Source organism: Euprymna scolopes, chromosome 44 (assembly GCF_053919585.1).
Source record: "Euprymna scolopes isolate OS-2025 chromosome 44, ASM5391958v1, whole genome shotgun sequence".
NCBI lineage: Eukaryota > Metazoa > Mollusca > Cephalopoda > Sepiida > Sepiolidae > Euprymna > Euprymna scolopes.
In genome coordinates this window covers 511,785-527,082 of record NC_136525.1, presented here as the reverse complement: position 1 = coordinate 527,082, position 15,298 = coordinate 511,785, and the positions used below count along the sequence as shown (strand labels likewise).

At 35.7% G+C, this 15,298-nt stretch overlaps 1 protein-coding gene across 1 annotated transcript in view; it reads left to right on the top strand.

Annotated features, from left to right (window-relative positions):
- Positions 1-5,973: 5,973 nt before the first annotated feature.
- LOC145268593 (hatching enzyme 1.2-like) overlaps positions 5,974-15,298 on the top strand; it is a 30,078-nt gene continuing 20,753 nt past the window's right edge. The window contains exons 1-2 of the mRNA XM_080124041.1: positions 5,974-6,040; positions 10,499-10,542. Of these exons, the coding sequence (XP_079980167.1) occupies positions 5,974-6,040; positions 10,499-10,542 (111 nt within the window). The remainder of the gene's footprint in view (positions 6,041-10,498; positions 10,543-15,298) is intronic.

The following is a 15,298-nucleotide window of genomic DNA, read 5'->3' as shown; positions in this document are numbered from 1 at the left end:
TTTTAAAAGTTAAAAAAAATTCCAAGACTCTCTCTCTCTCTCTCTTTCTCCCTCTCTCTCTCTCTCTCTCTCTCTCTCTCTCTCTCTCTCTCTCTATATATATATATATATATATATATATATATATATATATAAGTACTTCATTTACTCACATAAAATTAATATACGAAAGTATAAATTTGTGCGTAAACTTTAAGTATTTACTTCAAAAGTGCTCAATACGTAGGTAGAGCTAGTTAGTAAGTTATAAAATATATATGGCGGTTAAGCTACACTGAATATTCCACGTTTCATCCACTCTAGGACTCTTCGCATAAGCCTGAAAAGTCCTAGAGTGGATGAAACGCGGAATATTCAGTGTAGCTTAACTGCCATATATATATTTTATAACTTACTATATATATATATATATATATATATATATATATATATATATATTTATACAAACATTATTAGATTCATATGTGCATACATGTTTCTGTAGCGATCTTTAGTTGGAGATCCTATGTCATCAGGCTAGTAAAGCAAGAGTACTTCTGATATGCGCATTAGAAAACGGGTATATGTGCTGAGTTCATTGGCCAGTGACCCCCCTGCTTTTTCCATCTCCCCATATTTCCACCTCTTCCCGTTCTTTCTCCATCCATTTTGTAGTACTTTAATTATTCCCTTTTTCTTTCTCTTTTTATCACTCGAAAAAATCTACATAAAAATGGCCCTTTTTCTTACCCCCCCTTTTTTAAATAAAAAATATGTTATTGGACTGCGCATATTAGAAATACTCTTGCTCTACTAGACAAAAGAACACACGTTCTGTTCATTAAAATAAACACAAAAGTTTCAGCGTGGGAGGCGCAGGTGAGAATGTGAAACGGCTAAAGTAGCGGTATTTTTTATCAATATGTTTCTAAATTCGTTTTTGGTGATGTCATCTATAAATATAAAAGCGAAAATGTATGTATGTAAGCATGTATGTATGTATGTATGTATGTATGTATGTATGTATGTATGTAAATCGACGATGTATGTATATATGTATGTATGCATGTATGTATGTAAATCGACGATTTTATTTGTGAATTTTTCCATATCATCATCATTTGCAACACCAAAAGTGATAGTCTTATAACGAAACATTTTGTAAAAATAAGAACAAGATGTAAATCCGTGCCATTTTTTTTAATCGTGCCCATCACCATCATCATCGTCCTGATCATTGAGTATTTAAGACTTTTGGAATGTTCCTTCATGTGTATTATGTGTACGTATGTATGTGCATGTGTATGTATATGCGTATTTGTGTGCTACTATGTGTGTATGTTTGCATGTGTGTGCACATGCATATGTATGTTGGCATACATCTGTATGTATGCATGTATTCATTTCCATGTGTGTGTGGGATAGAAAGGGCTCCCGTGGGGCGTGGTGAGGGCAGCCCCTCTGGGAAATGCGGATCCCTGATTTAAAAAAAAAACAACATAGCGGAGACCAGTACCCGCATTAAGCTGGTCTGCAGTTTGACTTGTTGCTAGCTATTTAGCTCTTGCTTGTTGCTGGATGTTAACATTTTGAACCGATAGAGAGAGATTTAGCTGTCGTACAAAGCTAAAACTCTGTAACATCATCTTTGTATAGATACTCCCTCAGGCATTTGTCTATTAAAAAAAAAAGTCCTGTGGCGATAAAAAAGCTGTGACGTGTGTACGCCTGAAATGCTGGATGCATGTAACAATTAATCTGCTATCATTATATGTATCTATGTATGTATATATGTATGTATATTTACATATGTATGTGTGTGTGTATTTATATATGTACATGTGTGTTTATATGTATTTATATCTATGTGTATATGTATGTATATGTGTCTGTGTGTATATATGTTTGTATGTGTATGTATATACATTTATATATGTTTGTATGCATGTATCTGTGTATATGTGTATGTGTATGTATGCATGTGTGTATGTATATGCATGTGTGCATGTATGTGTGTATGTGTATGAATGCATATATATGTATGTGTATGCATATGTAGGTAAGTGTATGTATATATATGTGCATATGTGTACGTATATGTATGTGTAAGTATATGTGTGTATGCATTTATATATGTGTGTATATGCGGATGTATATGTATGTATATGTGTATGCATGCATGTGGGTATGTATATGTATGTTTGTGTATTATGCATTGTGTATGTATATGGGTATATATGAGCGTATGCTTATAGATATGTATGTATGTATGCATGTATATATTCATATGTATGTGTACCAATGACCGTCTTGTGTATGTTTGCATGTGTGTGTATGTATATGTATGTGTGCGTAATGTCTATTGTGTATGTATGCATGTATGTGTGTGATATGTGTACATATGTATGTGTTCGTGTGTGTGTATATATATGTATGTATACCAATGACTGTCTTTAGTGTCATGTCTGCTTGAGTATGTGAATTCGCCGGCAGGACTATATGTCATTTTCGGGCTCATGAACTTTCAGTTTCTGAGGGAGTGGCACTCGTCTGACAAGACGTTGCGATCATCATGTATGTATTTATGTATGTATGTGTGTGTGTGTTTGTATGTCTCGCAAAAACTTTCTCCACGGTCAAGGATTTTCGCCAGATCGGTATCATTTTAAAGCTTGATCCTTCGCCCGACAAATATCGAAAAATAGTCCCAAAACGTTAATTTCTTCACCCTAAAAGGATCAGTTTTCTACGGGGGGGGGGTCATCAAAAACCGTCCTCTCATGACAATGTCACTTCTACGCATGCGTCATACGACGTTGTAACCTGATTTAGTTTAAAGATAAAAAAAAAATGCCGTAGTTTCGTGTACGTCGTCTTAGCTCAGTTTGTTAGAACGCTGGCTCATTGTCTAAAGGTTTTGGGTTCGAATCGTGGTGTGAGATGTCTTTCTTTTTTCGATTTTTTAAATTTTAATATTGAAGCAGGATTATTTAAGTCATTTTTCACGTAACGTTTGTTTTTCTGTTTTTTTTTTTACTTCGCTTATTCTTAGGTTTTCATTAAATCCCCCACCTCCGACCACACCCCCCAAAACACCCAGGCAACGCCGGGTAACCCACCGGTTTTTTAAATTTTAATATTGCAACAGGCTTATTTAAGCCATTTTTCACGTGTTTTTTTTTTTTGGGGGGGGGGGGGTATTTTTCAGATTTTTAAAAGAAGTTTTAACGTTCGTTTTTGTGTTTTCTTTTTTGTTTTTATTTTTCCGATTTTTACATTTAACATCGTTCGTTTTCCTTACGTTAGTTTTTTTGTGTTTTTTTTTCGATTTTTTTAAAGTTTTAACTTTTTTTATATAATATTTAAAAATATTTACTTCACTTATTCTTATGTTTTGATTACCTCCCCCTCCACCACCACCCGAGCAGACACACCTCTAAACACCCGGGCAACGCCGGGTACCCCCACTTTATTTTTCAGATTTTTTAAAGAAGTTTTAACGTTCGTTTTTCTGTTTTCTTTTTTGTTTTTTTTAGTTTAGTTTTTTTTACTTCGCTTATTCTTATGTTTTGATTAACACCCCCACCCCCGCCCGAGTACACACACCTCCAAACACTCGGGCAACGACGGGTACCCCCTGCTAGTGTGCTATAAAGTGTTGGTAGATGGAGCTGTAAGGGGAAGACAGGTGACATGTAAGCCGGCGAGTAATACTGGTTCTAGTCATGCTGATGTACGAGTTGTTTTTGGAGACACATTCCCCTGTAGGACATTTAAAATATGTAATATGAGTAATATCTGTAAATCCAATGGTGGTATGAATTTGTACAGGCTTAGTACACCCAGATCATTACGATGCCTGATTTTCAAAGTCGTAGAATTGAAACCGACAAATCAACCTTGGCTTCTGGTGAGTCAATTTTTATTTGTTATTGCTGAACTATGTTATTGGCAATATAGTAACGAACAACATACTGGATTGTTAATATGAAACGTTTTTAAATAACCATATAAAAATAAAAATTAGCAAGAAGATATAACTACTTGTAAATTGAAGAATATGATAGAAGTGTTCTACAATTACTATTACTTTACAATAATGAATTAATTATTCGCAGTAACAATTCAATATGTTTCTTTTTCAGCCTCCAAATCCACCAGGTAAGTAATCGCTTTAACTTACAGTTAAGCACTCACGCACACACGCACACACGCACTCTCTCTCTCACACACACACACACACGCACACGCACACACTCTCTCATGTATATGCAAACGCTCACATAAACAAACACACTCACGCAATCAAATGGCCACACATACGTACATGATATGTATATACATTTACACACACTAAAACATGTACACTGAATAACACCCACACGCTTTATACTAATACTCTTGTTCACACACACACACACACACACACACACACACACACACACACACACACACACACACACACACACACACACACACACACACACACACACATAAACATTCATATATATGTATACATTCACGCACTCAAACACAAACACACACATATACACACACTCACACATGTACACTGAATAACACCCACACGCTTTATACTAATACTCTTGTTCACGCACACACGCACACACACAAACACACACACACACATAAACATTCATATACATGTATACATTCACGCACTCAAACACAAACACATACATATGTAAACATACTCACCCACATGTATGTACTCACACGTATCCATCTGCACATGGAATATTGACATATATATATATATACACGTGCACAAGTTTCCAGATTTTTTTTTCCTATGGCGACTTTTATTGATATTACACGCATGAAAATATAATCACCTTCGAAGTAATCTCCTCCGGCTGCAATGCACTTGGTTTACCATTCCAACAACTTCTAGAAGGCCTCATCAAAGTCATCTTGTGTGAGTTTGCCAATGATCTTCTCACAGCATCTTTCATCTTCTCAATTGTCACATTTTCACATGACGACAGCCTCTAAGGTTTTCCTTGAGCTTAGGGAAATAACGAAAAATCATAGGGGGCAAGGTCTCGACTGCAGGGAGGGTAAGGAACTGTTTTGATGTCCATCTTGGTCAAATAGTCTGGGACAAGGATGATCTTTTCTGAGCACCCTTGGGACAAACGTTGCCAAATCTTTCGTATCTTCAGTTCCTCACGAATAATTGTGTGCACAGTTCCCATACTGAGAGCAAACTGTGCACTTATTATCTCTATAAACACACGACGGTCCTTATCCATGAAATTCTTTATTTGGCCAATCAACTCTGATGCTCTGACTTTTTACTCCTCCCACATCGTTCATCCTCCCTTACAGACTCCCTGCCTTCCTTCAATCTTTTATGCTACTCAAAAACTGTTGCTCGATTCAAGCAAGACGGTCCAAAAACAGTTTGAAGCATTCCATACGTTTCTGTGGCATTTTTTCCAAGTTTAAGACAGAATTTTATTGCATATCGTTTTTGTAAAGTGTCCTTACGTCTAGATTGGATTTTTGTAATTCACCAGCTGTGACAATCAGGCTTTAGTAGGGTGTATTCCAATTCCTTCTGTAGGTGTTCATTTCAACTTGAAATCATAAAAACTTGGCCAATAATCTCACAAGATGTATAACAATAGCATACTGAATTTTCAAGGGTCTACGACAATTTTACGTGACTGTATAAAAAAAAAAATCTGGAAACTTATTTTTATCTGATATTTTCCCCCATAAACACACTCACACACACAAGAGCAAAACTATCCTATACATTTGTACACACACACACACACACACACACACACACACACGCGCGCGCGCGCGCTCGTGGAAATGTGTTCAAATATATAGGATAGTTTTGCTCTTCATTGAATCATAACTGGATTATCGTTTTTATTTTACAGGTTTCGATCCTCGATATCCTGAAGAAGTTCCAGGTAAGTTGTCTTCAATGAGTTTTTCTTTATATGACTTTGAACAGACATGGCATATAAATGTGTCCGTGTTCACGGTATAAAACTGATACAAGTGAATGGAAAAGTCACAGCAGGTTTGTAATATGATGTGATTCAAATGAGACACGAGTTAGTCTACAGGGTGGTCAAAAAGTCAGGTAACATGTTAAAGGTAGAAAAAACAATATGATCCATTATAATCTCTATTCGTTTAATATTATTTGTTTAAATATTTGAGTGTAATATATAAACTACCCCTCCTGATTTCTGGCTTTGGGGCTATGTAAAGGATAGCGTTTATGGCAAGAAGCCTGATACAATAGCGTCTTTAAAGTTATTTATTGAAGAGGAGATTGCGCGGATATCAGCTGACATGATTACACGTGTTACACAATCAGTGGTTAATCGCTTCCAGTGATTGATAGAGAGAAATGGACGACAATTAACAAAATAAACATATTTCATGTTTGTTTCATTTTATATTTCAATGTATGGTACTTAAATATACGTGTATTGCTAATATCGTTTTTCTTTAAAATGTTACCTGACTTTTTGACCACGCTGTAGGTGGAAAATCTTTTCAATTCCCATAGATTACCTTTGTATATAAATCTATATATCTATAAAAGTGAAATTGTATCTGTGTGTGTCTGTCTGTGTGTGTACATTTCCCTAACAAATTACTCTGTCAATTTTCAGTCTACAGACTCGAGATTTGACATAAGGGGTATTGAGATTTGGGGAAATCTTTTTAATCGGTTTTCGGCCAGAAATTTGGCAGTCAAGGAGTCAAAGTTCAATGATTTGACCTTTTAAAACTCTACAAAATTCTTCCACCAATTTGGGGTCTAAACACTTGAAACTTTAGATTAGATTCCTTGGACATGGATCAAACCTTTAAACTTGATTTGAGCCCAAAACAAGAAATGTTAAGGGGTCAAAATTTGGGTCAAAGTTAAAACAATTTCACCTCTCAGCCAATTTTTGGTCTAAACATTTGAAATTTTACATAAAGTGTATTCAGACATAGGGAAAGGGTTCAATCGGTTTTTGGCCTAAAATCTGGCTACCAAGTGGTCAAAGTTCAAAAGATTTGACTTTTGCGGTCTCTAGCAAACTATTCAGCCAATTTTGGGTCTACACATTTGAAATTTTACATAAAGGGTTTTCAGACATGCAGCAAACTTTTTAATCAGTTTTTGGGCGAGAATTTGGCTGCCAAGAGGTCAAAGTTGAAAGAGTTGATCTTTGTAGACTCTACCAAACTCCTCCGCCAATTTTGGGTCTAGATACTTGAAATTTTAGATGTAAGTTACCTGGACATGAGTCAAACTTTTTAATATTTATACATATGCACATAAAGTTATGAACAGTACATAGGGCCCGAGCAGAACTGGGCTGAACTGCTAGTTGTATATACAATACGTGATCTCATATATATATATATATATATATATATATATATATATATATATATATATATATATATATATATATATATATAGATGACTACTTCATTTAATCACATAAATTAATATACAAAATATAATTTTATGCATAAATTTTCAGTATTTACTTCAACAGTGCTTAATACATAAGTAGAGCTAGGTAGTAAGTTATGAAAATATATATGGCAATTAAGCTACACAGAATATTCTGCATTTCATTCTCGTGAAAATTTGTTAGGCTTAATTATAGTTTTGTCATAGTGATTCCTCACTTTTTGAAACTATAAATAAGCCTGACGAATTCTCACGAGAATGAAACGCGGAATATTCTGTGTAGCTTAATTGCCATATCCATTTTCATAACTTACTAAATGGCTTGGCAAGGCCACCGGGGGGGTCAACCGAAGCAGCAAAACTGAAGCTGACCTGCAGGACACTCTATATACAAAATGTAGGCAAATATGGGCATATTTTATTAGTTTTAAAATGTAGGTTCTTTTTTACCAATTGTTATAAAATTCTAACCATAGAATAGTATTATAATCTTCAAAAAGCCTGAAAATTTTCATATAATTTCGTCCCATAGATATAAGCGCTTCAATATTCAATTTGATTACCAGTCCATCAAACCTCTGGTCTTGATGGAGGGGAGACTAAAATTTGCTGCTATGCTCTCAAATGACCTAAAATAACAAGGGAAGACTAGATTTCAAATATTACTCATATGTTATATCTTCTCTCTTTTGGAAGTAGGGTACGATTATAAATATCTACTGTATAAAATAATCCTTATACACTGTGAATTTTACTTTATGTATAAAAACCAAAGAAGGGAGATATAATATATGATAAATATATGAAATCAAGTCTCCCCTTCTATTATTTCAGTTCATTTGAAACCATAGCAGCAATAAAGATGTACAAAATACTGAGGATGGAGCTTGACTCCGAAATATATTTAAATTATAAATTTCAAACAAGTAAAATATTTGTTTATTTTCATAATATTGCGTTGTATTTTGGCTTTCAAGTGCACCGTATACGTATTTTATTTATATAAAATGCATATAATTTTTTTAAGGTATTGAATTAAAAAAAAAAAAACACCTTGTTCGTACTAAATATAGCTTAATTAGCTAAAAAAAGCGAAGGATTCTTCCCTTCGCAAAATCGCAACAAACGGAAGTTTTGTAAACATGGATTATACAGAAGCCTAAAATTTCAGACAGTCGAAAGGCTGTCTAAAAATGACGCCATGTAGTTAAAAGGGCTAGGGAGTGCTGGTTTTCTTTTCTTCAGATATGCATCCATACATTCCTATCCTGAACGTTTGTATCATTTTTACCATTTTTAATTTAATTATTTTTCTGTTCTGTCATTTTTAACATTTTTAATTTAATTATTTTTCTGTTTTTAAATTAAATTAAAAAAAATTATTTTTCAAGATTATGTAAAATTTATGTTACGCCGAAACTTTCACATTCATGCAAGCAAGGAAAATATTAAAAACTTACGTATAAAAATCATGCGAAAACTGTAATTAAAAAAAGTAGAAATATTTTTGTAATTATAATTTTTTGTGTGAAAATATTAAATAAACAATGCTTAATTCAATAATAATATCGATAGTTCGAGAAATAACTTTTACTTCGAGTCATATCAAATTTATTAATGCGGACTCTAGTGACTTTTTTCGTAATGTTCCTGTAAAAATTAAATTTATATTTTTAATGTAATTTACGATGTTTTATTTTCATAAAAAAGCAAAAATAAATTCATTCATTTTTTTTTACTATTGAAAACAATAACTTTAGTAAAGGTATTTTTTGTTTAACCGAAACAATACATTTCCACTAAGATTTAAATAAAAGTAATGTGTTTATTGTATTCCGTGATTATTGTTAGATAAATACTGAAAATGTCATTAAAATTACATTATTTACTGAGTTTTGGTGAATTTTTAAGTAAAGGGAGGGGTTAAAATGTTTATATATTTTGAGTATCGGCATTCATTTTGCACGTACCTAATAACATAACAAGTATAGTTACGGTACATATTTCTCTATCTTCCCCCAAATCATTGGTACATCCTCCGATGGATGGGACAAGGACTGATTGTAGATGACTGTGAATGTACATAGATGAACACACAAAAGTTTCACACTGTCTGATGGAGAAATAGTGAAAGAGAAATAAACAAAAACACATCATGGGCTTTCACTGGGTAGACTGACCTCTACCCCGGGATTATTCTGCCCCAACTGTTTGAACATAGTCTTTCAGCCATAGCGGCTTCAATTTCTTTCGATTCGAGCGCCTTGGTGTCTGCTGGCAGGCACAGACGCCTCTGCTTGTTGTTGGTTGGGGGTTATCGGAGTTGACGGGATTCTAGATGGTGATGACAAACGCGACGCTTGTTGTAGTAATAGCGAGGTCATTGGCTGATCGTTGATGTCACTGCTAGTTGCGAACACTGACCTCTCTAGATCTAGTTCGCCTCTCTCAGGATGCATATCATGCACCGGTGTTAGCATGGTGACAGCAGGGGTGTGTTGTTTATCATTAGGTAGCATGATATCATGTGGTTGTTTGGTTGTTGTGATAGCACGGTGACTAGACGTGGGCGTGGCTTGGGTTGATGGGTCGCTGTCAATTGTGAGTTTGTCTTTGGGAGCGTAGATGGGGGATGTACTTCCGGAGAAATTTTCTCTTTCCGAGAGTCACCCTATTCGATCCCATCAATGCGTACCATGTAGTGATCAAACTGGCGCACTTTGATCACCTGATCGGGTTGGTCTCATTTGAATGGTTGGAGGTAAGTTTGGTTTTGGATTCTGACCAAATTCCCCATAACCAGGGCTAGTAGATTCTTTGTGTGTTTGCTTTTCGTTTGAGATTCTAAAATTAATTTTGAATAAGATCTGTAAGAAGTTCGTATTGTCACACCGATTCCATGCCCACTTTATACATTATTACCCTTTTTAAAGTCAAAGGTTATATTTGCTGAAAAGCGATCATTTAAAAAAAAAATGATTGATTTTCTTCTTTTATCAAAATTCAATTTCTTTTGGGTTTTATTTATTTTTTGTTTTAATCCGTTTTCAGGACTTTTTGAAGGGGACATCGTGTTACCCGAAGGAAACCTATTTGTAAGTTTTCATATTTGTTCTTTGTCAGTTAGGGATATATATATATATATATATATATATATATATATATATATATTTGTGGTACGCATGCTGCCTTTGCGCTATGGCAGCTGCACAAGTTAAAGTAAACCATTGGGGAGAGTGGGGTTTGCTATAGAATTTGCGTGTGAGAACATGTGCTTCAATTGCCGTTTTGAACAATTCAGTGGTCTCATTTGCGCAATGTTCAACAGGAAGTGAAAAGATATTTTGCCATGGAGCGTCCCTGATGAGGTCCCTGATTGCTTCCCAGTCAGCCTTTTTATAATATCTCGTTGTTTTGGGCAGTGGCTCTTCAGTTTTGGCTCTAGAGTTTAGGGCGATTTCAACCATTACCACTGCATGATCAGCGTCCCCAAGAGGGCTGTGGCCATTCGTTACACAGTCATCGAGAACTGTGGTCAGAAACAGATCTAGAAGTGATGCATGTTGTTCTTGCTGGTCTGGGAAACGGGTTGGAAACGTAACCATCTGTGATAGGGAGTGAGATATAGAGAAGTTACGTGTTGTGGTATCAGCTGCGGCTGTGTAAATAGAAAATCCAAGCCAGTTGCTGTGATGGACATTGAAGTCACCAAATACATGCACTTGTGCGCTAGTATCGAGATAAAGTGCTGTATCTATGGTGTCAGAGACTTTTTTTTATTAGGGTACAGTCCTGGGTCGAGGGAGAGCGGTAGGGAAATTAAAAGTAGCTAATGTTATGTTGTATGTTAAGTCTAAAGCACATTAAGGCTTGATCGTCCGATTCTAGTTTAGTTTCTCTAGTCAAGGAGAGGGTGTTTCGAATGTAGACCCATGCATATGTCTATCAGAGTCCTTACGGCAGAGTGGGAGGTATCCAGGCATGTTAAAGTAGTTAGAGGGGATGGAAGAGTGTAGGTTAGTCTCACTTAGTGCTAAGATATCCGGGGTGTTTGTTAGGAGAAATGCTTCAACATCATTTAAATTAGATCTAAGCCCACGGATGTTTGTAAATGCGAGCCTCAAGGGAGAAAGCAGGTTGTTTTTGTTTGAGTTTTGGCCTGGTTTTAGCGTAATTTTTGAATGTACTGTCATTTTTATTTTTAAGAGTTTCAGTTTAGGTAAGGAGTGCTGAGCAAATGGTTCATTTCAACTTGTGCAGCTGCCATAGTGAAAAGGCAGCATGCGTTCCGCAAATTTAACCATCATAAGTCCAGTTCAAACAGACAGAAGTACATAGAAGCCAGGAATAACTGTAAGAAAGAAATAGCGACAGCTAAGAGAAAACTTATTGAAACCACTCAAAAACGCATGGAAGCACAGAAATTAGGAACCCAAGACTTCTGGAAAATCTACAACAGTGTAGTAAATAATGGGCAATCAACAATCCCCCGCTAACCAATAATCAGGAAGTTGTTTGCTCAGCAATTGAGAAGGCTAACATGCTTGCCAGACGGTTTGCCTCCAACTCCACACTGGACTCTGCTAACCACCACCTTCCTGACTTTCCTTTGCAGACAGACGCCACATTAGACGATCTGAAAATCATCCCTGCTCAGGTGCATGCTATCATAAGAAAGCTTGACACTGCAAAAGCATGTAGACCTGATCTCATCCCGGCTGTGCTATTAAAAAAGTGCGCCGCCGAAGTAGCTCCAGTTTTTCCAAACTTTACAACAAATGCCTTCATGAATCTTTCTTTTCTGCCCGCTGGAAAACTGCTTCTGTAGTGCCAGTTTTCAAGAATTCTGGTGAAAGAACTGACCCAGTAAATTATCGCCCCATTAGCCTCCTCCCACTTTTTGCCAAAATATTTGAGACCATAATTAACCAAGCTCTAGTCCATCGCCTTATAGATGCTTAACTTCAGACTGACCAAAAATATGGATTTAGGTAAGCCCATTCCACAGCAGATATCCTAACTGTAATCTCAGAACATATATACCAGTCACTGGACAAAGCGGGGGAGGGTAGAGCGGTAGCTCTAGATATATCTAAGGCTTCTGACAGGGTATGGCATGAGGGTCTTCTCAAGAAAATCAGATCATATAGCATCACTGGAAGAATACATAACATAATTAGATCCTTCTTAGATAAGAGAAAAATCCAGGTTGTCCTTGACGGTCGTACATCTAAACAATATGATATAAATGCGGGAGTGCCTCAGGGGTCTATCCTTGGACTTCTGTTATTCCTAATATTCATAAATGACCTCCCTGACAAAATTGTCTGTGAGATGGGTATGTATGCTGACGACACCACACTCTATAACAGACGCGATGGGAAAACAAATGAACACATATCCAAAGAAATGGCAGAAACACTAGAGGAAGACCTCCGATCCATAGTGGAATGGGGACAAAAATGGATGGTCATCTTCAATGCTGCCAAGACTAAACTTGTTTCCTTCAATAATTACAAGAAACCTTCTCAACCATCAATAGCAATGGCCAATGACTCTTTATCTGAAAGTACATCTTTTAAACTCCTTGGCCTAACGCTCACAGGAAATATAAGATGGAACAATTACATTGAGAACATTGCCAGGACCGCTGCGAAGAAGGTGGGTTCTCTCTAACGTGCTAGAAAGCTATTAACGCCTGATAGTATCCTATACCTCTATAAGGCCACAATTCGCCCATGTATGGAGTATTGTTGTCATATTTGGACTGGTGCATCTGCTACTAGTCTCTCACTCCTAGACAAGGTTCAAAAGAGAGTCGCCAACCTGATAGGTCCTGAACTGTCAGCTAAACTTCAGCCTCTGTCACATTGACGAAATGTTGCAGCCCTCTGCCTGTTCTACAAGTACTTTAACGTTGAATGCTCTGACGAACTGCAAGCACTTGTACCCCCTCGACGCAAATACCCCCGACAAACCCGACAAGCAACTAAATCCCACCCCTTCACAGTAGAGATCCCCTAGATGCAAGAGAGCCTTCTACTCCAGTAGTTTCTTCCCCAGAACAGCTAGACTTTGGAATTCCCTTCTGGGTCCCTGCTTCCCCGACGGTAGTGACATGCAGAAGTTCAAGTGCAATGTGGACCGATATCTTGCTGCTCAACTTCCTACACAGTACCCCTGATGCTTATGTCCCTGATAGTAGACCCCTACAAGAAAGTGGCAATGTGCCTTGTTTGGGGTGAAAATGTAATAATATATATATATATATATATATATATATATATATATATATATATATATATATATATATATATATATATATTTTCACCCGAAACATGCATGCACGTAGATTACTGTTTTAAAAATAAATAAATAAAAATATTATATATATATATATATATAGGAACATATATTATAAAGAACATTATTATAAGCTCTATCTCCTATTTGGTTTTATGGAGCTTTTACATCTAGTTGAGATTACTTTATAAATATTAATTCTTTAATATTTATAATATACTTTAGTTTTACCATCTTGGATCATTTTGGTAAATTCAATTGTAATTTTAATTTTAAATATATATATATATATATATATATATATATATATATATATATATATATATATATAGTCTGTTAATTATACAAACATTATCGGTTACATATGTGCATACATGTTTAGGTAGAGTCCCTATTTAAAGAGACCCACCTCGTTAGACCAAAGAAGAAAACTAATTATATATATATATATATATATATATATATATATATATATATATATATATATATATATATATATACTAGCAGGGAGACCCGACGTTGCTCGGGAATGAATGAAGATCAACGACTATTTCACCCTCCCATAGTTTATTGTCATCGAAATCGGTAAAATCGCCCATTTTTCAATCCTCCCCACAGTTACTTGGTCCAAAATATATTCTAGTCTACATTGTACTATGGAGAACCTGCTTCTGATTACATAAAATTATTTTTACATAATGGCTTGAATTAAACTTTAAAACGCAAATATCAAGTATCATGGCTCAATTATGCTATAAACAGAAATATTCATTTTGAATACGCGCCTATCATATCAAAGAACCCACTGTATATTTTATATGCGGGGTCTTTCTACTTGTGCAGTTATAATGGCTTGAATTAAAGATTAAAATGCAAAAGTCAAGTATCATGGTTAAATTGTGCTGTAAACAGAAACATTCATTTCGAACGCCACTGTCACATCAAAGAGCCTACTGTTGATGATGTCATATGCCGGGCCTTTCTGATTGTGCGGTAATAAAACTTCTCTAATGCACTTGTGGTGTTAGGCTGTATGAGGCGTTAACTTAAGTCAAAATCGTCTGTTCCTTCTTTCGGATTATCGATTATCGATACTTATCGAAGACATTTCGATACAGAACATATCTAAAAACACTGCCATGCACATAAAGTACATTTGTCTGAAATTTAAAAAAAACAAAACGCTCAGCCATTTAGGAGTCCATAGGTAACGAACTAACGCACACAGGCAGATAGATTCCATGTGATGAAAGCGGGACTTTCCACCATTGTCTATTTAAATGTATAATTTGACCCCGAAAAATATGAGAGAATATCAGTCAAAGAATTGAAACAATAGACAATAGGAAATATTAAACATTCCAATGAGAAATGAATGTTTATATAAATCGTTATAAATAGAGAGCGGGGTAGTCGGCCAGAGAGAAGTAAGCCTGACACATTTCTTCGCCGCCAACATCCACACCCACCTCACGCGACTTCTCAGATGTCAAAACACCAGTAATAGCTTATAATCCAAACCTGATTTGTCGGTGTGAGATAAAAACA